The sequence below is a fragment of the Equus asinus genome, chromosome 7 (genome assembly GCF_041296235.1).
Source record: "Equus asinus isolate D_3611 breed Donkey chromosome 7, EquAss-T2T_v2, whole genome shotgun sequence".
NCBI classification, from domain to species: domain Eukaryota; kingdom Metazoa; phylum Chordata; class Mammalia; order Perissodactyla; family Equidae; genus Equus; species Equus asinus.
The window spans coordinates 23,227,578-23,254,366 of NC_091796.1; the positions used below are offsets into that span (position 1 = coordinate 23,227,578).

Sequence of the window (26,789 nt, forward strand, 5' to 3'; positions counted from 1 at the left end):
ATATTCTGGTTCTTCTGCACATCCTTTGTTTCTTGTCCCATGTATATCGGGTTACTGATTTGATTAGGTAGTTTTCTACAGGTTGGTTTTCTTCTTTTTCTCCTTGTTTATTGCATATGTCTCTGTTCTAATTATTTGTTTAGTGGTTACCATTAGGTTTGTATAAAAAATCTTGAAGATGAGAAAGTCCATTTTCTGATTGCCTCTTATTTCCTTAGACTATACTGACGCCATCCCTTTCCTCTTCCCCTTCTAATTTATTTTTGTCAAATCTTATCTCATTTTGTGTTGTGAGTTTGTGGGTAAGGTGATGATATAAGTTTTATTTTGGTGTTTTCCTTTTCTTTATCCTTTATGTAAGAATTAAGTGTTTACCAACCTGATCTGATAGAGAGCTGCTGATTTCTGATTGTTGCATACCTACTCATCTCCATGCTCAGGGCTTTGTAGCTCTTTTCCTGTTTTATTATTATTTTTCCTTTCAGGTATGAGAGCCTTCTTGAGGATTTCTTGTAGTGGGAGTCTTATTGTGATTAACTCCCTTAGCTTTTGTTTATCTCAGAAAGATTTTATTTCTCTGTCGTATCTGAAGGAGATTTTCGCTGGATAGAGAATTCTTGGCTGAAAGTTTTTGTCTTTCAAGATTTTGAATATATCATTACAGTCTCTCCTAGCCTGTAAAGTTTCTGCTGAGAAATCCACTGAAAGTCTGATAGGGGTTCCTTTGTAATTTATTTTCTTCTGCCTTGCTGTCCTTAATATTTTTTCTTTGTCATTGACTTTTGCTAGCTTTACTACTATATGCCTTGGAGTAGATCGTTTTACATTAACATACTTGAGAGTTCTGGTAGCCTCTTTTGTGTGGATTTCCATCTCCTTTTCCAGGTTTGGAAAATTCTCCACTATTATTTCTTAGAACAAGCTTTCTGCTCCATTCTTCTTTTCTCCCCCCTCTGGAATACCTATAATCCTTATGTTGCATTTCTTAATTGAGTCAGATATCTCTCTGAGAGCCTTTTCATTTCTTTTTAGTCTTAGTTCTCTCTTCTCCTCCCTCTGAACCATTTCTATAGTATTGTCATCTAAATTGCTAATTTGGTCTTCCATATTGTCAGTTTTGTTGTTTAGGGAGTCCAGATTTTTTTTAATCTCATCCATTGTGTTTTTCATCTCCAACAATTCTGATTGGCTCTTCTTTAAAGTTTCAATCTCTTTTGTGAAGAAACACCCAAATTTGTTAATTTGTCTTTCTGTGTTTTCTTGTAATTTGCTGAGTTTTTTTATGACAGCTATTTTGAATTCTTTGTCATTTAGGTTATGGATTTCTGTGTCTTCAGGGTTGGCTTCTGGGTACTTGTCATCTTCCTTCTGGTCTTGAGATTTAATATACTTTCTCATATTGCTTGATGGTGTGGATTTTTGCATCTGGATGGCATTATTATCTGGTCACTGCTGCCACATGTCTCCACTGGGTGAGGATCAGGTGCTGTGTATTCTGGGTCCAGCATGATCTGGGGATCCCCAGCTCCAGCCACTGGCTGCTTTTCTCATTGTGCAATGCTCTGGCTGATGGCAGATCTGGAGCACTGGGTAGGGGGAGGGGTGCTCTACTTCCCCTATGCTTCCCTCAGCCTCTGCTTACCACTCTGTGTGGAACTCTGAGTGACAGCAGGACTGGAGTGTCAGGCGAGGTAAGGAGCACTTTCGTATACATGCATGCCTCCTCCAACCGATGCATCTCACTCTGCGTGGTACTCTGGGCACTCATGGGGCTCTGCCTGCCACTGCTGCTCTCTCTGTGTGGTGCTCCCCACAATCGTGTGGCTGGAGTACAGGGCTGGAGCATCAGACTGGACCAGAGCACCTCTTCCCAGCTGAGCCACTCCTCTTACCAGCCCCTCTCACTGTGCCACTTTCCTGGTGAACATGAGGCTGGAGTAGGGGGCTGGTGCCCGGGGGTGGGGACAGAGCTCCCCTCCCCAGCTGAGCCTCTCATCTAACTTGCCCCTCTCTCACTGCACCACTTTCCCAGGGAACATTGGGCTGGAGTGCAGGGCTGGCATGTCAGGCAGAAACAGACCACCTGTCCCCAACTGTGCCCTTCCTCTACCCATGAGTTTTCTCTCTCCATGGAGCTCCTGCCAAGCAGCTTCACCTTCTTCTGGAGGATCCAACCTCACCACCACCTTCAGAGGTATTGGCTGTGTGGGTCTCCCAGATATCTCCTGTGTTGTGTGTGTGTCCTCTGTTGGTGTTTGAATGTTCCTCTAGTTTATTTTAGAAGGGAGAGTCCAAGGGAAGAGCTCACTTCACCATGATGCTGATATCACTCAGCATGATTTTTAAAATGAAAGAAGCATACATGGAAACTAGAGAAGCTGGGATTGACCATTCATTCTTTCATTCTCTCGCTCAATTTTGTACTTGTTGTGGACCTGTGTATTTGACCTCTTAACCAACTTGCAAACTTGAACATGAATGAGACAAACATATGCTCATTCAGCAGGTCCTTTATGTGGTCAATGGCATACGAGACAAACCTCATCGAGTATGACAAGATCATGTCTGTGTATGTGTGTTTATTACTACAGCTCATAATTCCTTTTTGAATTTTATATTTCAATTCATAGAACTTGGAGAAAATTTTTCATTATATGTAATGATTTCAAAAAATTTCACTTTTTATTCAGGTAAGAAATACTCTCACATCTCCAAAGTACACCGAAATAGTCTTAATTTTAACCAAATTAGCAATATGAAATTTGGCTTTAAATAAATCTCCATGGATTACAATGCAAATGTGTTTTACAAGGTGAACAAATAAACATAAAGGGTGATTTGATGATTATGTCTCTGTGTCTTTCAAAACTCTCCATTTCAGTTTTAATATTTAATTAGTCCAACCTTATCCCTTAATGCCATTGGAAAACAGACTTTTCAGTCATATGAAGATAGTCAAACATATTCTTGTCAGTTTTCTCTGTGCCTTACCTAGGCTTCCCATCTGATTGACTTTGATGCATTATTAAGGATCTGTGAATATAAATATTTAAAATTTTCATGTATCTAATGGATGCCTAAAGAAATGAATGTATGTGTTGGGAATAAATGCTATATTTGCATCCTTCATTGCCTAGTGGATGGAAAGCAACAGTGTTGCTGATGGTTATTGACACATTTTAGTCAGTGTCCTTGTGACTTATGGAAGAGGGAATACATAAAAGAGTTAGAAGTGGTTTTAGAGATGTCCTCTCAAAGTATCTGGAAACGTTCAATAAAATTGCCAGTTTGCTTTTGAAATAGCTTAGGAATGTTACCCTCTATCTTGCTGAAGGACTTGTGATAACTGCTCACAGAATGAGAGACAAGACACAACAGCAATTCTTTGATAGGGAGTCCTTCACAATTACTCAAGAGTGTGCCTTCTTTGTGATTCTCACAAGTGAGTCCAAGTAAACCCGATGAGTGAGACTAAATGAGAAAGTAGATATTACATAGATACAAGATAGTAGAGAAGAGATCTAGAGAATATCCAAGACAACTTCCAATGATTTAGGAGAGGAAAATGAGCCCGGTCTTAAAGATTTGCCAGGGAAGAGGAATGGAGATAAGAGATGGAGAGAAACAACTATCCTTATCGTAATATCAATCCCACTTTATGGTAATGACTTTATGTCCACGTTCACCCAGAACTCTAAAAGGCCAGGCTCTGTGTCAGTCTTAATCACTGCTATATACCTAGTATTAGCACAATGCTTGTCAGAAATGAGTATGTGAATGGATGAGTAAATGAATGATCAGTATTAACTTGGGGAAGGTTCTTAACCTCGCTAAGCCTCACCTTCATACTTTGAAAATGAGAATAATAATAACTACCTCTTAGAGTGTCATCAGAGGAAAATGAAATAATAATAAAAAATGCTTAACAATGGTCTTTGCAAAACAAGCACTCTTATATATTAATGAATGAATGAATGAATGAATGAAGCCAAATTTAAGAAAAATATCTGTTTCTCCAGAAACTTCAACTACAAGACATGGAAAAATAAAAACAGCTTTGGCATACTCTCATTGAAGTTAGAGAGGGAGAAAAAATAAATAAAACAAAACCCAGTAAACAATACAGAACTTTAAAACAATCACAAAATATTGATAAAGGAAAAATTGTTGTTCGAACTACTCCAGAGAGTAATTCTGAAGAGAATAAAGAGGACTGCAATACCTGATAAAATTCTGACTTCTGCTTCATTTCCTGTTCTTGAGCTGGCTGGATTCCGGGCTAAGCATCGATAGATTCCAATGTCCCCTGGCTGAAGTCTGCTGATCTGCAAGGCTCCAGAGGGCAAGACCACCACTCGGGAGTCACCCGGGTTTGGAGTCAGGTCTTGTTGGTTTTTCTGCCAATGTATTGTCGGCATAGGCTCCCCAAAGACTTCACACTTGAGTAGCACAGTGTCTCCCATGAAGGCAGTGACAGATTCTGTCTGGGAAAGGAACCTCAGTGGCCCTGCAGAAAAAACAAAGAAGGAGGGGTAAATCTTTCTGATGAGGCACGATAATTAGAAATAAAAAGAATCACACCCATGGGGCCTGTCTGATGGCATAGTGGTTAAGTTCCTGTGCTCCACTTCAGCAGCCTGGGGTTCACCGGTTCAGATCCAGGCATGGACCTATACACCGCTTATCGACCCATCCTGAGGCAGCGTCCCACATACAAAATACAGGAAGATTGGCACAGATGTTAGTTCAGGGCCAATCTTCCTCACCAAAACAAAACAAAAAAATCACACCTGTACTCTTTATAGAAAATTGTATTTTCAACATATTTTCTCAAATTTCATCTGATTTGCTCTTTACGTGTCTGGCAGTACAGCAGTTTCTGTGGCTAGAAAATGATAAAGATGTTGCCATTAATCTCTAAAAGCTGGCTGTTTCATTATTATTGGTTAATAAAACAGCCTTGCAAAATAAACAGAGCAGACAAGATCATCCTAAGCTTCCACAAGTAAATCGAGGCTCAGAGAAATGACATTCCATGAGCAAGTTCACACTGTTATGCGGCACTCTTGCAGAAGAGACCTGGTTATTCTGAATGCTGGTCCAGTGCTCTTTGGTCCACTACTCAACTTTGGACAAAGGACTGTGAAGTGATGGAGATTCAAGGAGGACTGGCCATATGACATAACCTAGGGCAGTTTCAAGACAGACAGGTGACATTAACCACCAATTGTAGTAACAGAGAACAACATTTTATGGGTTGACTACTTCAGGTAAATGTTCATCAATATTTGCCAGTTGTGGTTGTGGCGTAGGGAAGAAATGCTAAAGTTGGAATTAGACTAGCTTACATTTCTAGCCTGGCTGGCCACCTAGCTGTCTGAGTTCTCTGGTAACTTGTTTCATTTCTATGGGCTATTATTGTGCAAACTTTGAGTTGGTTTTGCTTTTTGTGTAATGCAAGTGCCTAACTTCAGCTTTGATTACTGAGGCATCTTCTTCAAAGAAGCATCCTCTTCAAAGATGGCTATCTCAAATAAACACATCGCCAGCCACAGGCTAGATAAAGAGCCAGCCCTCCTCCCCCCAGGCTCCCTTGTTTATATTAGAGAGCTCCTTTGGATTAGAGATCCTTTGACGAGTTGGGCCCCTTGTTTTTTCTCTTCTCATGCCTTAAATTCCTGCTCTTATGTTTTAAATTCACCAATAAAGAATGAGCCCTGGAAACCTTAGGCCCCTACCCTCGACCCCAATAAAAGCAGAACCCCAAGCTCACAGCTTCTCTCTCTCTCTCTCTCTCTACCTGTAACCTCACTGTGTGGGCCTAGGTGGGCCATGTAATTTCCAGGACCTATAAGTAGTAAACCTTTTTTCATTTTACTTTTTTCAAAATTTCCTGATGGTTATTGCTAAGAATGTCTTACAATCATAATAAGAACCACAAAAGCTGCTCCAGCTTCAAAATTGTTTATCAATATGCTGAGGCTGGCACAAAATAGCTATAAAATGGGATAAGAGCTAACTCAACATACATGATCACTATGATGTTCATATGTAATAACATGTGAAAATGATGCATTCATATAGATGATCAAGTGTATGCAGGGAAAAAAGAAAGGATAAAAATAAATAAGTAAACTGGCCATCACTAAACACAAACATGGTGAGAGAGAAGCTTCCTCCATTTTCATCATGATTTTGGACATGAGAAAGGGAGAAGATATTTTAACCCTCCCCTCTTGAATCCCTTTTTGTGAACAGATGCATATTTATGACCATAATGTTTTGACCATGAAAACCTTTTTCTTATGACTATAAACCTATTTGTATGAATTACGCCTTAACTGAGAGATCAATTTTATTTTCTAGAGTTAATTCAGTTAAATAATTTTAATTCCTTGACTCCTGTTCTATTCATCCTAGTTATATTCCAGTATTTCTATTTTCTTTTTAATCATATGGGAATTGGTTTAACTGTATGTGTATTTCACCATGAAATTTGACTTATTCATCAGTTTGGGGTTTCCACCAAGTTGTTCTGATCATATTTTATGATACTATGATTTTTATTTGATAGATTTATTTTAACTAACTCAAAATTTCCTAGGTCTGTATTTAAATTTTATCAATAAATTTTCTGTCAATATTTAGGCAATAATAAATTCTATTGTGTTCAGTTTTAACTACTGTTAGTTTTATTTTGGGTCTATTAATTCTCACAAAACTAACTTTCCCTACAATCTGATAAAAATTTCACTGGGGTCAAAAGGGAAAATGCAAAATGGCCTAGGTTAAAACATCATAATTTAATATGGGAGACTATCAGAAATGCTGTAGAGAAGTCTCCTTCCCTGGGTAAAGGTGGCATTTCATGTCTCTTTCAGGGATTAGAGTCTTTGAACCACAAGATAATTGAACCTATGAAATAGAAGATTACATCAACATCACATATAGAATGGGTACAATCTGCCAAAGATGATACAACACTCATTATAGCTACACTCACACAAATAGACCTGCAGACCTGGAGATGCAATATTAAGGTTGTTTTTTAGTATGGATAATGAATTCCAGACCATGCAGAAACATTAACGTTGATGCAAATATTAACGTATCAATTGACATTTATCCTACACATAGGTACTAATATTACTCATCTGATTCCCAAGTTAAGGTTCTAGAATCTGGATCCTTGGAGCTATCCGTTTGTCTCAACACTACAGATGTATCTGCAGAGGGCACTAGCCACATGCCTGATTCTATTCGTCTCATTTAGTTACCAGAACTAATCTATAACTGTGTCGAATCTACCACTTCCACAAAGACCCAAAGGAATCAGTTAACTTATGCCCTCACTCATTGTTCAAAGTCCGCTTTCTAGGCTGTTTGTAGTGTATAGTCTTGAGTCTATTCAAAAGAAGGTACATTAACCTACTACTGATTGGCTTTGGTGTGGATTTAAGGCATCTACTTAAACAGAGAATAGTTTGTACATACTACACAAGGCAAACTACAATGAGTAGTGGCCAGATGTTCCGAAGGTTATGTAGGTCAACAGATTTTCAAAGAAATTTCGGCTTTTTTTATTTAACACTTTTCTTCTTGGTCTTTTTTCCTTATATTTTGTTTTGTTGTTAAGGAAATATAGTTGGTAATAATTTACTAACACATACAAGTTATATATTTTATGTAACATAGATAAGAATAAAATATTTTTGATAAGTTGATAAAATATCTGGATACTTTTATATATTCTGATATATAGTCCTATTGGATAAAATTCTAAATATCTATTTTACATCTGAACGTTTGTGGTTCAAAGAATTCACTTGAAAAGTTCCATAGCATAGACTAAAATCTAAAATGAAAGAGTAAATCACATTGATACTCAACAATTTGTTTCTTCAGGTAAACTTCATCTAGCTCCAAGAACCATGCATGAGGCATGAGATTCTATATTAGTATAATTAGACTTCATGGAATTGGCTACTATTCTATATGCTTATTCAGTATGCACTCTATGTTGATTTCGGATCTTAATAAACAGGAGTTAAAACTGTCTCCTATTTAAAATTTAACAATGTAATGTTCGACAACTTCAAATAGTTGATTATTTGACATGGTGAGAAATTATAAACATGATTTGTAGCTTTTTCTTTTTGTCTCTACAAAGGAAACCATACACATCAAAAAACAATTATAAGTTTACAAAGCTCTATATGGCTTGAATTAATGCTCCCCTTGTGCTGAATTTTAGCGCTCACATCTTTGTAACAAACTAGCAAAAATATTAAAATAAGAAGTTATAGGCTATCACATTAGTATTATATTTTCAAGGCATGAGTATGAGCATCTAGTAATGAACAATTAAACTCACTGTAACTCATACAAACGAAATACAGTATTTTCAGAAGAGTCATTTAATGCTCTAACGAGGTACAAATGATTCCTATGCTTCATTCATAGAGAGAGACAGGTGTAATTTTAACTAGCTTCTCATGAAAAGTAGTCACTTGCTCAACAAGAGCCTGTTCATGGAAAAAGCCTGGTTCTGACTCATTAGATCACATCTAATTCTTCGTAATCATAGCACGAAAGGTCTTCCTATCTCTACTCTTTTCTCACCCAAATCCATTCCAAACACAGTCAAAAGATCAGTGTTCCTAAATCATCAGTATCTGTTTCACTCAGGAAACTCTGATGTTCGAAAAAATTTCTATTACTGTCTTATGCCCCAAATGCTGGTACCCAAGAATCTATCACAATGCACTTTTCAGGCTCATCTCCCATCACTCCTGCCAAAGAATTCCCGGATCTATTGAACTGGTCTATGCCCTAAACATGTTTTCTTCTTGCCTGTGTTTCTCATGATACTTCCTCTAAAGAGGAATATCTTCTCCCCTAACATTTACCTATCAAAACTATAGTCATTCTTAAGGGACTGTGTCAAAAAAATCCCCTTTTCCCTAGTCTTGCTTATTGGAAATCATCTCTCAACCTTTTGAATTTTTACAACTCATAACTTATAGGACATGGTTGATTGTATAAATAAAATAAATAAAAATAAAATAAATAAAAATAAATAAAATAAAATAATAAAAATGTTTATGTGTTTACATACGTGTTTTTTCGGTATTTTATGTGCACACAATTTATCAAATATCTGCTGAAAGAAAACAATACATAAATACTTTCTAAGGTTCTATGTGACTCTAAATGTTTAAATAGAGCATTGCAAAGATCTAAATTTTGATAACTGCATTTGAGTGTTGGCTCTATCACTTTCTAACATGTTTTGTGGCAGTTTGGAATGGTGAATAACACCACAGCCGGGTACGAGATTACCTGGGGTCACTTCTCAGCTTCACCTTTTGACTAGCTGGATGACTTTGATCAAGATCTCAGTTTTATCATTTGCACTATTCTAAGCTCCTTTATACATGAACACATTTAATCCTCCCAACAGCTCTTTAAGTAAGTATTATTGCCTCTGCTTTACAGATGGAACTGGAGTGGAAGCAAAACTCATTCAAATGTTTACATCATATATGATTGTTTAAAAAAATTAGTACTGAATTATTACACTACTTAAGACACTTTATTTCCCCAATCTAAGTGAAAATGTCTCAAGAGGAGTTTCCTTTATAGATCAGTGCCTCCCCACTCCTCAGTCCCCAGGTATCAGCATAGAACTGAGTACACTCTGTTGTTTAGTAAGCACACTCTGCCCTAGTTTGAATTTGTACAAACTTCAGCCTAAAGTACCGTATTATTAAAAATAGAACACAAACTTATTTTTGGTGCTTTCATGGGATCCTTTTGTCAGCTTTGGGGAAAGGCTGTTTCCAAGGATGATGTGTAGTCAAGGTTCCAACCTTCACACCTAGCCTGGCCCAGGATGCTGTGACAGTTTTAAATCTAGAAACACCTGGACTTGTCAGAAGTGTCCCATCCTAGCTAACTTACTTGTTTACACCTTATCTGCACCTCCGTGCCTGAACAGAGACCAGCACCTGTTAGCGAGGAATCAGTTCAGGAACCATGAAAAGGAAAGAATATGTTGTTTAACATATGGAAAAGTCAGGCACATGTGGGAGCTCCATTTTATCCCCTGTCCTAGAAATGATAAACACAGACAGTTTTAATTCAATTTTATAAGTAACTAATACTCAGTAAAAGTGCCTGGGCTTCAGCATGGGAAATTCTATTGACGTCAACTATCGTAATTACAGTTGTATAGTAAGCATTTAGCACTGTTAGTAAGAGATATACAGCCATTATGAGAGAACCGGGGAGAAATGGGTCTCACCCTGTTTATTTTGATTTCTGTAAAGGATCCTTCGGTTATTCTCTAATACTCATTTTAACACTAAAAGGATTCATTAAGCGTCTATTTATATATGTTACTTTGTTAAACGTTGCTCAAGGCCTGTTAAACAGCCATAACCACAATTCTTTTCCAGAACATTTACTAGCTATCCATGCAAGGAGTTTTACTCTTTCCAGCTCTTCAGTGACACAGCACTTGAATACCTGGGATTTCATTGTGCCCACACAGTATCAGAATTCTCACTTCCTTGGAGAGGCCGCCTCCAAGCCTAGATAGAACCAATGGCCCCTAGATGTCTCCTTCACAGCAGTTACTTCAATTGTAATTAATTAACTGTGGAATTAATAGCCATCTTCCCGGCTAATCTGTAAATTCCACAAGAGCAGGGCTGGGTCATTTTATTCTGTATTCTGAGCACTTAGCACAGTGCATGGCATATAATTGTCCATCAAATATTTGTTGAGTGAAAAAGTGTGTATTATTTGGAAGATAATTAGTTTAGGCAAATAGCCCAGGCCCTAAACGTTGGGGAATGTAAGAAGGCATGAAAAAAAAAAAAAAAGAGAGAGAGAGAGAGAGAGAGAGGGAGAAAGCAGGAATTTTTTTCAGGGAACGTGAAAAAGAACTGAGGCTAATAAACATACATGAAGTCAACCCACGAAGACTTTCATTTGAAAAGAGATCCTGTAGGGGAGAAAGAGACTATGTGTAGTGCACCCATGAAAGTTTTATCTAAGCCCCGTAAACTTAAATGGCGGCCCAGTGATATACATTTTAAATGAGATTCCCCCATCCTCCCTTCAAATCACTGTCCCCAGGAACAAAGTGATGAGCAGTCTTAGGGCCAGGCCCCACCCAGCTGAGTGAGACAGGCTGGGCAATGGCTGCAGCAGACCATCAGGTTCCGGCCAGTACATATTTCCTCAGAAGCTAGTAGGTACAACCAAATTTTTGGCTGTCACCAGGGCAGTAGATGTGTTAATAGCAAAAGCCACAAACATTTTTCATTTGGGCTTTCCTTTGTGATGTTAAAAAAAATGAGGTACAAAATCACCATGGCAATGAATGAAAGCTGCTAAATCTGCAGGGACATCAAAAGCGTTAGGCTCTAAAAATTAAAATAATGGGAACAATAGTCTCTCCATACCCTTCCACCCATGCCTACACGTATTGCACAGACAAGGAGAAATCTTTCCATCTGATCTGGAAAGTCTGAATATCTTAGACATGGCCTCTCATTCATTTAATTTTAAACTACTTTGGTTTTTAAGCACAAGTGGAAATAGAGCATTTCACAGTGCAGGTTTATGCCCAGACTCTCCACCTCCAGGGAGGCCTCTCCTCCACCCACACACCCTCCAAATGGGCCTAGTCCTTCTTTTAAATTCTAATCTGAAAATGGCACATTCTTCTGATTTGCCCTCTAGCCTCTTTGGCAGAGAATCAAGATCCCCATCTCCTCCCATGGAAGTTCATTTAATGAAAAGAGACTTCTCAACTGGGGGACAGACCCAGGGCTTGGAATCATGCTTTGTTTTTAAATATTCGGCAATGTGGTAATATTCTACAACTGCCAGCGGAGGGCTGCTGTAAGATCTTGGTTTGCTCCAAATTAAAGCTTCAAGGAAAACTCTCTTCAAAGCCAGACCTCCTTTGTCCGTTTTTAATTCTCAGATTAACCAAGGACAAGAGAATAGAGGTCATCCAAAAAGAAGTTCTCCAGCTTTGGTCCTTTGCAGCAGCCAGAAGACCAATAAAGAATTTTTGGAATTTGTTATAAGATATTTCCGTCTGTGTCTCTCTCTGTGCATTATCATTTCCCTTCTTTATTTTCTTTCTAGATTTTTTTTTTTTTTTGCTTCTTTATTTACATTGGCAGAATTACACGCTTCTAGGTGGTTGGCTAAAGAGCAGTCACTCAAACGTGGCATTGCAAAACAAGTCTATTAAGTGTCTCTGGTAGGTGCCAACCACACTTACCCAGTCTGTAATCTTATAAAAAAAAATCCACGTGGCCAATTAGTTGAACCTCAGAAGGATGTAAGACAAAAAGTGTGAAAGGGAAAGGAAAACTGTGCAGGTGAATTACAGAGTCAGTTTGTCCAGCTCTGCAAATTCAGCAACATACAATGAACTCATCCCCTAGGTGAAAAATAATCAAGCAGAAATGTCATCAAATAAGTGTTTCTCAGAATCACCTTTGGAGTTTGTCCAATATAAATGCTCTGAAGGGCTGAGACTCTCCCAGATCCTTGAAGACTGATTATACATAAGATTTGGAACAAGGTGGTCATTTTGGGACTCCTGTAATCTGTGGGTGATCAAGAGTCAGTTTGAATATGAGTCTATGGTAATCTCACTCAATAGGGTTGCTAGATTCTTGGCTTTCAAATCCATGTACTAATTCAGGTTTCTCCAAATCATGCTTCTTAAAAACATCCTTAGGGCCTCTGGTAGCCTACATGGTGCCTTTATAAGAATTGGGGAAGGGCATCATCTTTGAAGGGCTGAAGTTTGAAGATGTACTTCACAGGATCAGCCAGCAGAACCAAAGTTGGATTTCAGACCCTGCCTAACTTTCCCCTGGAGGCAGTTCTCAGATATGAACTACCACAAACTAACACCCTTGCTTGTCTTGATTTCATTATCAGCAATCAGATAAGCATGATTCAGCTTGGCCTATCCATGTCTTTTGTCATCTTCAGGGTCAAAAGAGGCAAATTTTGGAATCACTTTTCTATGTAGCATTTTAATAGCCTTCTTTTTCATCCATCGGTGCTAGTATATAATATCTATTTCCCAGCACAAGATTCAATGATGAAGAGAGTTTTACTACCTCTTCTTCAAACTCACACGGTATTGTCTTCCTAGATATAGATCCTTCATAAAATCTAATCAAATTCTACTGAACATCAATGTTATTATCCTACATGAAAGTTGGAATAGAACCCTTCTTACTGAAGGAGCTAGATAGAGCCCCTGTGGAGCGCAGCTACCTTTCCTCTTGGCTTTTCTGTCATATCTGACGATAGAAACTGGTCTTTATCGGTGTAGATGTATTAAGCCAAATGGAAATTCATTTATTATGCAGATCGATTAGGACTTGTTTGTGTGCTTGTTTTACTTTACCAAAAGATTTTCTGTGAGAATTCTTTAAAGAACAAACATTAATGTAGAAAAATGCCCGTTAGTAATCAAAAACTGAAAATATAAACAAAATGATGTGTCACTCCAGCCTATTCATGTTGCAAAGATTTTAAAATAATAATTAACAATGATTCTGAAAGTATGAATTGATATGCTATCTTTGAAAAGTGATTTGGCGATGTGATCATAACAATTTAACCCAATTACTCCACTTCTAGAAATCTACCCATAAATATATGAAGAAAAAAGTGAAATATATAAAATTATTCAGTACAGCACTATTTAAAACAGTGAAAAATAGAAAACAGGCTAATTGTACAGTTGGTGATTGCATAAGCAAATTATGGCATATCCACTATATTTAACATTATACAATCATATAAAATTACATTAATAAACAGTTTTAAAAGTGAGGGAAAATGATTTTTCTCATTTTTTGCTAAAACAAGCATATCTTAAATACACAAACTGAAACTTTGCTGATGATTATAACACTCTACTCAGTGTATTCTACTCAGTCCAAATTGCAAACAACTACTCATGAGCATACTGATTTCACGTAGAGAGGTTTACCTCCACAGGCTTTGACAATGACTTTGTTTTCATTCTCTACTCTGCAGATAAAATTCTAATTACAAAACCTGAGATTGGCTTATAATCAATAGTAATAAATAATTTTACAGAATTTAGGCTCAGGCTTTCCATCAAGCTTACATCTCCTTATGCACGGCTAATGAATGGTCATGACGTTCATGAAAATTGATTACAAATTGGGTTGATATTTGTTGGGCCTACTTGTAAATTGTTATTAATTCAAGGCAGGCAAATCATCCAAATAAGTAAAAAGTAAGCTCTTCAAGTTGTGTGATATTTTGTTTTGCATTGTATCATTGTTACCACCTCTTCCTTACTTTATCTAAATTTTCCTAATAACCCTGCCATGAACTCCTACCATCATTGATCACATCAACACATGGGAACTTCCAAATTCTCTATTCGTTAATTATTTAGTCAGTCAGTCAGTGTGATGGTTAATTTTTGTGTGACCACAGGGTACCTAGATATTTGGCTAAACGTTATTCTGGGTGTATCTATGAGGGTGTTTCTGGATGAGATTAATATCTGAATTGGTAGACTGAGTAAAGCAGATTACCCTCCCCAGTGTGAGTAGGCCTTATCCAATCCATTGAAGGACTGAATAGAACAGAAAGGCGAGTGAGAGAGGATTCACCCTCTCTGGCAGATTGTCTTCAACATGGGACACCAGTCTTCTCACGCCTTCGGACTGAGACTTGGACTAGAATCCATACTATCTGCTCTCTCAGTTCTCAGACTTTCAGACTCAGACTGGAACCATGCTATCTGCTCTCCTGGGTCCCCATTTGGCTGACTGCAGGTCAGCCTTCACAATCAGGTGAACCAATTCCTTACAATAAATATCTTTATATATATATATTTTACATATTCTATATATTTTAGATATATTATATTCTATATATTTTATATATATTATATTATATATTATTATTATATCTTATATATATATTATTGGTTCTATTTCTCTGGAGAACTCAGACTAATACAGTCAGTCAACGTTTACTGGGCACTAATATGTGGCAGGCACCATCCTAATTGCCTGAGGAATATCATGATGAACAACACTAGTTTCTTTCCTCAAAGAGCTCACAGTCCAGTAGAAAAAGCAAATATATAAGACAATGCTGTGTGGTAAGCACATTATACTGGAGAAGCAGAGATGGAATAATCTTTAGTGATGCCTATTGGGAAGGGAATAATCAGGAAAGAGCTCCAAAAATGGTGGCTTACAAGCTGGGTCTTGAATAACAAATAGGATTTCATCATGGGCCCAAGATCCAGAAGGACATTCTGAACATGTGAACAATGTGTGCAAAAACAGTGACTATAAGGCCACAACATTTTTTGAGATGATAAATAATTTAGTAAATGATAGGGAAGCACTAAAGGATCTCTACAACTGCTTTTCTCTACCATGTAAGAGAGCCTAGTAGTGTTCTTTACTTTTATCATAGGTCATGTGTATTTTGGCTACAGAAGTATTATAAGCTCCATGAGGGCAGAATCGGTGACTCCTATGTCTCAGTATTACTCCCAGGTACACAGTAGCACTCAATAAATATTAACTAATCTCCGCATTGATGAACAAACAACTAGTAACATATATTTGTATTATATTATGTAATGTTAATATGTTAGGTTGTGTTATATAACAAGTTATACTATTTTATATTTATGTTAACATACAGTGAAAATTCGGGAAATGATTTACTCTTCTGGACATTGGAAGCCCATGGGAGGAGTGTGAGATTCACGTCCAACATATTTCCTGAGTAAAATTTGTCAAAGCCTCAATAATAGGGAAGACTATAAGCACAGAAACTTATTAAGAGATTATCCTATTAGTTTCAAAGGTAATTGAAACGAGAATCAATTGGCTTATGATTGTTTCAAACTTCTAATTAAGCATATTATCCAAAGGATTAAATTATCTTCTGCCTGTCAATCTATTAACCCAAGTGTTTATTTTCATTATTCCCAGTAACATTGATTGAGTACATACACGGCACTATATAAGGTACAGTGATATACAGCCTTTACGTAGCTGTAAAGGGCCCTCCTGAAGTTGCTTGACAACATTTTTTATTCTCAATTTGCTCCGTAGCACCACTCTCTTCCACAATAGAAATGATTTTTTTTTCCTGTCAAAAATACGTGGCTAAGTACTATATTCAGAACTTGTAGATGGAGGCCAAAGAAAGGAGAAACCTAAATGGAACAAGCTTTCAATATAAGGAGGCAGCGGAGCAAGTAGTATCAGCTTAAAGCCTTTATTTCAGTAGGTAACTGATAAAGTTAATTTAATAATAACTAAGATTCACATCAAATATATCAAAAGGATTAGACTTTTTCGTCTCATAATTTTAGTATCTTTTTTCTGCCTACAAAATCTACCTGTAACATAAGAACCAAGAAACCCCAGCAGAATAAAAATTTATATTAAAGACTTCTGGTAAACCTATATAATTTTAACTTGGATTTGGAAGTACCTACTGGGAGAAAACTGGAGCTAATAAAACACATTTGCATGCTGTGCACTTGCACAATGAAAATGGAAAGCCAAAATATTTCTGCTTAATGGCTGAATTTCTGCGATTTTCCACCTTCTCTATTGAGACCCTGAGAAAATCAAAAGTTTTTAAAGAATTACCAAATTTTGCAGTTTGACCCAGAGTAACCAAATATGCCTGACATAAGATCCATTCAAAATGGAAAAATGATGCCAAAGTTTATAGTTTGGGATTTGTCTCAAATTCACTTGAATCAAGGTTCACCACAAGAGTCTGAACTAATCGTTTATTCTGATTTATCTCTTTGCATAATTTCTCCCCAACACTCATTTGGCTGTAGAAGAATGTCAGTAAATTGGAGAAGAGTGAATCGTCTTTCACAATCTTTCAGTTGTGCAGCCATTCTCCTGGGCCCAATGACATCATCTGATACTTAGACTGAGGAGAAAGGCGGGAAAAGGGCATGACTGGGCAGTCAGAGAGACACTTTCTCCTGCTTATAAGGGGCTAGAAGTGGGGCACACGTGTGTGGGGTAGGAAGTAAAATATTCCTTCTGAATAGCTTTAAGCCTCAAGTATCAGAGTACTTACGTACTTTTTATAGAATCAGCATTATATTACTTCCAAGCTTGTTTATGATCTTTCCTGATCTTATGATTTATGAATGTAAAAAGATGTATTAAAAAGTACTGAGAAGTCTTTCTTGTAAAGAAGCATGGTTCAATAGATAGAGCATGAACTTTGAAGAGCAGTGGGCAAAGAGGAGCATGGCAAAAGATTAGACTGGAGATGTAGGGAGGGGTAGATAATTCAGATGCCCTACGCCATCTTAGTAATTGGATTTCATTGGATTTCACTGGATTTCATTTCAACTACATTAATAAGTTATTCAGGGATTTTGAGCAAGAGAATTACATGATCGGATTTACATTTTTGAAGATCACTCTGACAGCTGTGGAGAGAATAGTTGGAGGGTGAGTGAAGGCAAAAGTGAAAGGAGGAATCTCAGATAGAAACTTAACAGTAGTCTAAATGAAAGGAAATAAGGCTTGTGCAGGGAAAGACAGTCTTTGGCATACAGTCTTTCAACTTCACTCAGCTGCCTAAGAATGGACCTGGGACCTGGAATCCTTCCTCACCAAGGAATAAAGAGCCCACACAGCCTGTGCAGGGCTTATCACCTCGCCTAAGAATATCTTTCCCTGTTTTAGGCTCAAGAAATGTTCCTTTGTTCTGCTTAAGTGTAAATCCGTGTGTCAATGGCCCTTAGGCACACCCCCAGCTTTCAGAATTTCAGACTCCACAGGGAAGAGGTTAGGGCCCTTCTACTGCAGTGTGAGAGAGTTGCCAGTAGGCCAGTTGCTCTGCATTGGCTGCTGAGGGATCCACTAGCGATGGGGCATTGATGTCCACTATTGGAGATAAACTTGCCCCTGTCTCCTCTCTGTGTGAGTCAAGCATTGTTCCATCCAGTGCTTGGCTCTGTTGTTTCTTCCTTAGTGACTTTGATACCAAGATGCTTTACTTATGTTGAGAGGGTATGTGGTGGTACAGAAGGAAGCAAGAAAAGAGACATTTGTGTAAGAGATTGAAATTGAACAGGAGTAAAAGATCAAGTAAATTATTGAATCTCAATCTCTGAATCTCAAGAACGAAAGGATTAGAGAAAGTATCTGCAAAGTTCTTTCCTTTTATAAAATTATATAACCCTGTGATTCTAAGTTTAAACAACCTAATATGTGGCTAGACCTTATATTCATCTACCAACAGTTGACAAAACTAATGTAACAGACACACTAGACACTGTTAATCATTGGCAATGTAAAGGCAAATAAAACATTCCCCATGACTGTCCAGCTGCCATCTAGGAGAAAATGCAGGACTCATCAGACAACATTTATCGTGAAGACTCATAAGAGAGGAACCTAAAAACAAGCTTGGAGATTTATGGTAAGAAAGGAGCCGATAAAATTTGCCCAATGTTGCAAAAACTGACCAACTCAACTCAAGTTAATTTGAACAACTCTTATTTCCTTTGCTTATAATCACAAGTAAACTATTTTATAATTTATTGAGCCTTCTCATTAACTTGGAGTCACTTACTCTAATTTACTTTGGTTCGGTAGATAAAACTCTTGTTCTCAAAGGCTATGTAACTATTGTTAAAGTCATATAGCTTTTCGACAAAAAGACGATCAAACATAAGTTTAAAACAGCTAGACTTATCCTAAATTTTTCCAAGTTCTTTGAATTCACATTCAATTTTTGCTTTCTTTGCAATATATTTTTTTGGTCTCAACATTTGGGAATTTGAGATTAGAGTGATTTATAGATACTCCTCCATCAGAATGGTGTTTGAGATACATACTGACATCTTATTTGTAATCTCTGCTTGTCCTGTTGGGAAATCTGTGATTGAAGTGAGTCCAAACCAGACCAATCTATTAAGATGCCAATGCAATCCATCCATCTGAAGCCCCCTATGAGTGATATGTGAGGTGCATCTCTAAGGCGATGGCTTACCACTAAACTTAGTAAGGGTTAATCTGATTTTAGCGAAATTTGGGATCTCAGAATACAGCATTATTTCCAGAATTTCTTATCAGATATTACTATGTGAATATGTTTTGGGGGGAGTGATTATGAGGTCAGTCACTCTCTATCCTTATCTCTTGTGATTTTCCTTTAATAGCCATATGCCCTATTCCAACTGATCTTCTGAATGAGCTCCTGAACATGGCTTTGTACTTTCCCATCTACATCTTCAGCTTTGCCACCCTCTGCTATCCATCCACCTGTCTGCTTACTTTGCATTTTCACACCTCATGAGGGCTGAGCCTTGGTCATATTTGTTTACTGTTGTATCCTCAGTGCCTAGTACTTAGTAGACACTCAATAAATATTTGCTGAAAGCACAAGTAAAATATCTGAACCCAGCTCAACCTTTTAGATCCAAAACAAATCTTTTTTCTCTTTTCTTCTCTGTATCTCATCAAATTTATGCTCATTGGCACTCATTTGTTACTATTGGTATTGTTATCATATTTTCATACATCCTTTTTCTATCCATTTAAATTTTAGATTGCTCAAGGATAGATATATTGCTCTATATTTCTGTGAACATCCACAGTGCAGTGTCTTATAGTGAAGACAGACATCAAAATAGTACCCTTGTTTTAAGTCTGATCACATTGAGGAATGATTATTTTTGTTTTGTCCATGTAGGCAAAGAACCATCTGTTGAGAAAACTCTAAAATAGTTAGCTTCAGCTGATTTATTTCATCTTAAAGTTTTGATGACTTGTCCTTCCATTATGGAATATTTTAATGGTGACCTCAATTTATGGGAAAGTCTCATTATTGTAATTGAGAACTTACAATTTGTAATAATTTAGACCCTAAAGAATTGGATTATCTTTGAAACAGCTACCGAGAAATGGTTTTGTAAGCAAATTAATTGGACAAACAAGATTTACAGTACAGCCTACATTTTTTTTAAGTGACCTCACCTGATTCTGAAATGTAAGACTTGGTTATGCGTTTTCTACCCCACTTATCAATCTTTGCTTCCCACTGATCGCTTTGATGTCTATGTCTACATATTTCTCCAAAATTATTGTATAAGTGTCTTGAAGACAAGAACAAGACTTCAATTCTTTTGTATTATCTTCCTCTCAGCACAGTGCTTTTGCAGTAGTATGTGGTCAACGGCTAATGATTGATTGATTATTGAAAGCCTGATATTTCGTCTGTATTTCTTCTACTATCTTTCTATGCTCCAATAATCATCTACCATCATTTCCAGAATTCCTAAATGGTTTCATGAAAGGGAGTGTGAAGATAAACAAATCTTAGATTCATCATTTACAGCTGGAAGAGGCCTTAGAGCTCAACCAAATCCAATCATTTAATTTGATGGAAAAACATGTGTTGAAAGCACAAAATTAATATTTGTTAACCCATCTCCAATTCCTTTTTCTAATGTTTATATATCAAAGGTTCTCTAAATCTGAACACGTCTATCTCTTGTTTTTGACGTATGTATGTATGTTTATGTATGTGCATGATTAAAAAATATTCATAGATGTGCTTGTATATGTATACACACATGTGTATATAGAAATAGATCCAGATACATAGAGAGGTATGTGTGGTGTGTATTTATATATACAGCTATAGTCAAATGTATACATACGTCCTTCTATATTTAATGTAAGTTTATGTATGCATACACACACATTTACTTCACATATATCCCTGCAAAGATGTACAGTTAATTATTGAAATAAGGGGAGAATTAACTCAGTAAACCAAACATATTATCATAGTGTGTGTTGTTCTTAGTTGTTAAAAAGTAATTTTATCTTAAATAACTGAAATGGCGCTGGCCTGATGGCATAGTGGTTGAATTCCCGTGCTCCGCTTCAGTGGTCAGGATTCATGGGTTCGGATTCCAGAATGGACCTACACACCACTCATCAAGCCATGCTGAGGTGGTGTCCCACATGCAAAAAATAGAGGGAGATTGGCACAGATGTTAGCTCAGGGCAAATCTTCCTCGCCAAAAGAAAAAAAAAAGAAAAGAAAACCAACTGAAATGATTAACAGAAGTTTCTTCTCCATTATTATATATGTATGCACTTTCCCTTTACAAAATATCACACTTTCCATACTTGTTCCTTTCTACTAAATTTTTCAAGTTATCAGAACTTAGATCTAAAAAATAAGCTGATTCCCGTTCTATCATTTAGAGAAATAATAGTTTTATAAATCATGAACCTGTCTATAATACAGATTTTTTTAATGTGATTCAAACTCATCAGAGAAGATGCCTTATTATTCACCCCAAGCTGAACCGCTAATTTTCAGAGACAAATGCACCTGTGGAAAAAGAAATCATATCTTTAAATTGCATTATCCTCTGACAAGACCACATACTGTTTTGTCCTTGTTGTTAATACAGAAATCAGAGGGTGTAAATCTCTTCATCTTCCTGTCAGCACTTCTAGCCAGGGTGTTAATGGCCTGCAGCCAGGAAGTTGTATAGGCTTCTAGCCAATCAGCAATGAAAACACTTAATTGGCTTTTAAAACAGGAAGCACAAGTTGGGAAGGTGGGGGATCTCAGTGCTAATGCACTTAGATGGAAACATATTTTAAATCTCCAATTAACACAAGGAACAAGAGATCTTAATCCTTCGTAATATAAAATGGGTAGAAGAGGCTTGTTTCATTAATTAAGAGAAAAGCTAATTTTACTGATTGAAAATACATTATCAGCATCTTAACAGATTTCTTTTCAGAGACTAAACCCAGTCTCCCCCTACCAAGAAGAAAGTACTCTAGCTTCTCCAGACAGAAGCATCAGAAAGGTCTCCTGCTTGGAAAAACCAACACATCTAAGAGTAGATGGTTCAGTCTGGTACAGAGGCTGCAGACTGTCTAATTCTGAGACAAACTGGATTGAACAATCATGACCACATTAATAATGATCAGTAATAGTTGGATGTGTTGTACATTGAGGCTGTGGAAATTCACCTTTTGACGTTCTTGGGAAAAAAATCAGGAAGCTGAGTTAAACAGTTGCCCAAAATATCTTGGGAAAGATATTCTCTGCTATCCAATGTATTATAAAAGCATTAAAGGTTATGTAAGTTGTAAGCAATTTATTTAAAGATTTGTTAATGAATGAGAGGGGAAATAATCATTTTAGAGAAGATCTAAAAATAACATCATTGTGGACAAGATCTAAAAGTAGAAGTTTATATGATTAGTGTCTTTAAATCTTAATTACATAGTGTTAAACTCTGAATATCTTTTCTTTGTCTTTTGCTGGAACTATCACTTTGCAGTTAAAATGACCATGTGGAGAAAACATAATATAAAGTATTAAGGATCACAAAGGGTAGAAAATAACATGCTTGACTCTCCATTTATAAAAATACATACTAATACTAGCTTAAAAAAATCATTGATGAATTTTTCTAAAATGCTCATATTACTGCCCAAGATGGGGGTCATCTGCCTACTGAAAGACATGCCAATAGTCAAGAGGCAGGGTGGTAGAAAAGGAAGGACTTTTTATTACAGCTTGCTAGCAAGGGGGAAGATGACTGACTAATGTCCAAAAGAACCATCTTAAGGCGCCCACAGAATCTTGAAGCAGTTATATAGGCCAAGGGTTGGAGGGGAGGCCATTAGGAAATGTTGAACCTCCTGGTGTTGCAGACTGGGAGTTGCCACATCAGATCTTTCAGTTGTCATGGAATCAGCATAGAACCTCTGTCCAGAGGCCATCACATTCCTAGAGAACTTGAAAGAACAAAGTTATTACCCTTTTGCAGCTGGGAAGGGCCATAAAATCTACAGAACCTGCAAATCCCCTAGAGACAGACCCTTACTTATCTAGGAAAACTAAAGCGAAGATTCAAAGGGACTGGTGAGTCCAGGCGATTCATAGTTCCAACATGGCTTTCTTCTATAAGATGGCTTCTCTTACACTAACTTTATGTTGAGCCGGTATCGCCAGGAGAAAATATAGTACAAGCATAGATGGGCTTGCATTAGTTTCAGAGTGAGAATAAGATTTAGATAAAAGCACAAGGAATCTACAAAGTCTTAATTGGAGATTAAAGTCAAAGTCAGGTTTGCAATATCTGCCGTGAGCTGCTGTCTGACGCAAAATCTTGACTTTCTTTCATTTAACATGGCCATGATCTCACACATTTATCATGGCTACTCAATTCCAATTTAATCATGCTCAGATTGCACTAGAATAGCCTTAGAGGACACCAACATGATCCTGAAGCAAAAAGTCTGTAGCAGAGTTTAGCAAACTATAGTCTGTAGGCCAAATCTGATCCACCATCTGTTTTTGTAGGGCCCGCAAGTAAGAATGATTGAATGAAATTTTAAAAAAGAATATTTCATGACATTTGAAAATGAGAAGAAATTCAAACTTCAGTATCCATAAAGCAAAGTTTCATTGGAACATAGCCATGCCATTATTTTACCTATTGTCTATGGCTGCTTTCGAGTTACAATGGTAGAGTTGAGTAGCTGTGGCAGAATCTATATAGTCTGCAAATATTTACTATTTGTGCTTTAGAAAAAAGTTTGACTCCTTGTCTATGGTAATGTTGACTCAGGAGTTCTAAATTAACTAGTCAATTTCACTTACAGTTAGTCAATGTGGTTGGGAGAATGATCTACCGATCTGGTATATTTGACCTAAGCGATCAACTGCACAAAAATGATCACTTAATACCTTAACATCCCATGTATACACAGCCCCAGAGGGCATTTGCTCACTTCAAATACAACTTTTGTGAAGACAATAAAAGAGGTAAAAGGAAAAAGAAGCAAAAGTTTATGAAACGGTTTTCTTCCACCTTCTTTTAGGTCCAATTTGATTTCTACAGCTATTTAGCAAGTAGCAAGTAACATAGTATTTGTTATATCAGGAATTGTGGAAACTCCAGAACCTGGTATTAGAGAAGTTTACACAAGGGGCCCCTTTTCAGTACCCTCCCCTCCAAATTGCTGGCAATACAATTTTTCAGCTTTTCTTCCTTAGCCTTCAATGTGAAATAAATACAAGATTGCATAATAAAGTGATGAGTTTGTGTCTGGGTATGTGTTAGAAGTTCTACAGCTAAAATAGCTTTGTTTCTACTAATTATTCTACTTATATTCCCAAATATCAAATATTTTTAAGACCAACTCCCTTTGAAGTGCTCTCAGATGTTACAGCACATGCATTTACTTATTCAACACGTTTACTGAATACCTACTTTGTGCCAGAAATTGCTCCAGGCACTAAGGAAAGTATAATAAATGAAAGAGATAAAAACACCCTGCCTTAGAAAAAATTATATACTTGTAAGGGGAATCAGATAATAAACAAGTAAATAAGTAAAAAAAAAGTATGAGAGAGGGTGATGACTATCATGGAAAAAAATAAATCAAGAAAGGGAGTTAAGCATGTGGAGGATGGGAACTGTGACAATTTTCAATAGGGAGGTCAGGAAAGGCCTTACTGAGAAGAGCTCTCAAAGAGTGAGGGAGTGGGCCATGAGGCTATGGGGACAAACCTACCAAGCAAAGGCCTTAAGGTGGGGTCTGTTAGGGGATTGCACATCAGTGGCCCTATGGAAGATGCACCATTGAATCAGTCCCCAGATCTACTCTGAAGGTCTTTCCTCATGAGTAACAGAGATAAAGGCAATACACGTTTCTAATCCAAGGGACAAAATGTGTTGTGCTATATAAGAGAGACACAGATAAGAAAGAAAGATAAGAAGAAAAGAGTGATTCTTTCAGGCACAGAAAATAAAAACAGGGTTTCCTGAAGAGTTGGATTTTACAGATTGCTTTAAAGGATGGCTATGAGGCAGTGTGGAAGAGGGGCAGCATTAGGAAAGCACATGATCAGAAAATGCTGCGCGACACCATAATCAGTGGGTAGTGTAAGTTTGATTTGCCTTGCATGATGTGGTGGGTGAGAGAGGAATATTAGAGAATATGGTGGAAAACCAAATGGGAGAGGGATTGAGGAGGGAGGAGGGTGGTAGGAGAAGATCACTCATGCTGGGGAAGAGAGTGTGAATTTAATCCCACAGGCACTTAGGACAAATATTTATTCCATAGCTGTAGAAATGGGGTAAAATACACAGGAAACAGAATAATTAACATTATGATGAATATAGTTTTTAAATGCTAAATGAGTGCATGTCTTGGGGTGTTAGGGCATGAGAAAACAGATTCACAGGTAGATAAATATGAAATAATATTTGTCTCTAAATTTTTCAGTAATCTCATAACTTTCATTGACCTTGCCTTAGAAATTGCCATTATATATCACACTTGACTGAAAAAAGACAGACAACCAAAACTTTCCTGAAGTTTCATATTTTGGCACCCTAACTATTCAGAAATAAACACACTCATGTACAAACACGCACACATATACACACACACATAAACAATCTCTTCCTCTAGACCAGTGAATCTCAACGGGGGGTGACGTTGCTCCCCCAGAGGATATTGGTAATATCGGCAGACATCTTCCACCTCACTTGCAGTTGTGACAAGCACGTGCTACAGATATTTAGTAGGTGGAAGCCAAGGATGCTGCTAAACCTCCTACAATGCACAGGACAGCCCCCACAACACAGAATTATCTGGCCCAAAAGTCAATAGTGCTGAGGTCTGTCTAGACCAATCTACATCAGGGCACTAGTTTCAAGGTAAGTTTGCCAGATAAAATACACAACATCAACTTACATTTGAAGTTTAAATAAACAATGAGCGAGTTTTTAGCATAAGTATGTCCCTTGTGATATTTTAGATGTAATTATACTAAAACATTATTCATTATTTATCTGAAATTAAAATTTAACTAGGCATCTCTTTGTTTTTATTTTATGGGTTTTTGTTTGTTTGTTTGTTTGTTTTTTGCTAAATCTGGCAATGCTACTCTAGGGAGATGGGGATTCTGAGTCAAGAGACAATAAACTGGATTATTTTAGGGGGCAGCCCCAAAGCAAAAGCCAGAGGCAGTTTGAAAGGGGACCCACGGAAGGCCTGAATTTCTAAGGCAGCTCCTGAGAACTATGTATTCAGTCTCCCTAGATTCCTGTTTTGATGACTACTGGGAACTCATTGTCAGACTTCACCCCAGACTACTGAATCAGAATCTGCATTTACACAAATCCCAGGGGATTCATAAGCACATTAAAATTTGAGAAGCACTGATCCAGACCATTTTTTCTGTTAGCCATTAAAACACAGAAGGAACCCTAGCGATTAAAGGCCTATAGTATGAAAATTGCCACCATAAAGCTTAGTTCTACTGCTTGAGGTCTAAATGTTCTTTACAAACTCTGACATCTCATATAAACTTAAGGCTTTCTTAATAATATAATAGTTGAATGATGTAGTCATCAAGTAAAGAATTCTGTTGTATAGGCCAAATTTGCTAAAACAAGTTATTAAAGTTATGTCCTGGTCAATTAGTAATGCAACTCTAAATGACATTTAACACCGAGTAAAGGAATGTAGTCCAGCGCCAAACTCGATCTAAGAAAAGCTACCCAGACTATCAGATCAATAAACAACAGATTGCTAGGTTCATCAGGACACACAGTAAGAGGAAGGAAATGTAAGGAGGGATGAAAACACTTTCTTTCATTCTACTTTGTGCTCCCT

At 37.2% G+C, this 26,789-nt stretch overlaps 1 protein-coding gene across 2 annotated transcripts in view; it reads right to left on the reverse strand.

Annotated features, from left to right (window-relative positions):
• Positions 1–26,789, reverse strand: part of DCC (DCC netrin 1 receptor) — a 1,085,205-nt gene that overhangs the window by 595,449 nt on the left and 462,967 nt on the right. For both annotated transcript variants that reach the window (XM_070513040.1, XM_070513039.1), the window contains exon 3: positions 4,223–4,507. In XM_070513040.1, coding sequence (XP_070369141.1) covers positions 4,223–4,507 — 285 coding nt within the window. The remainder of the gene's footprint in view (positions 1–4,222; positions 4,508–26,789) is intronic.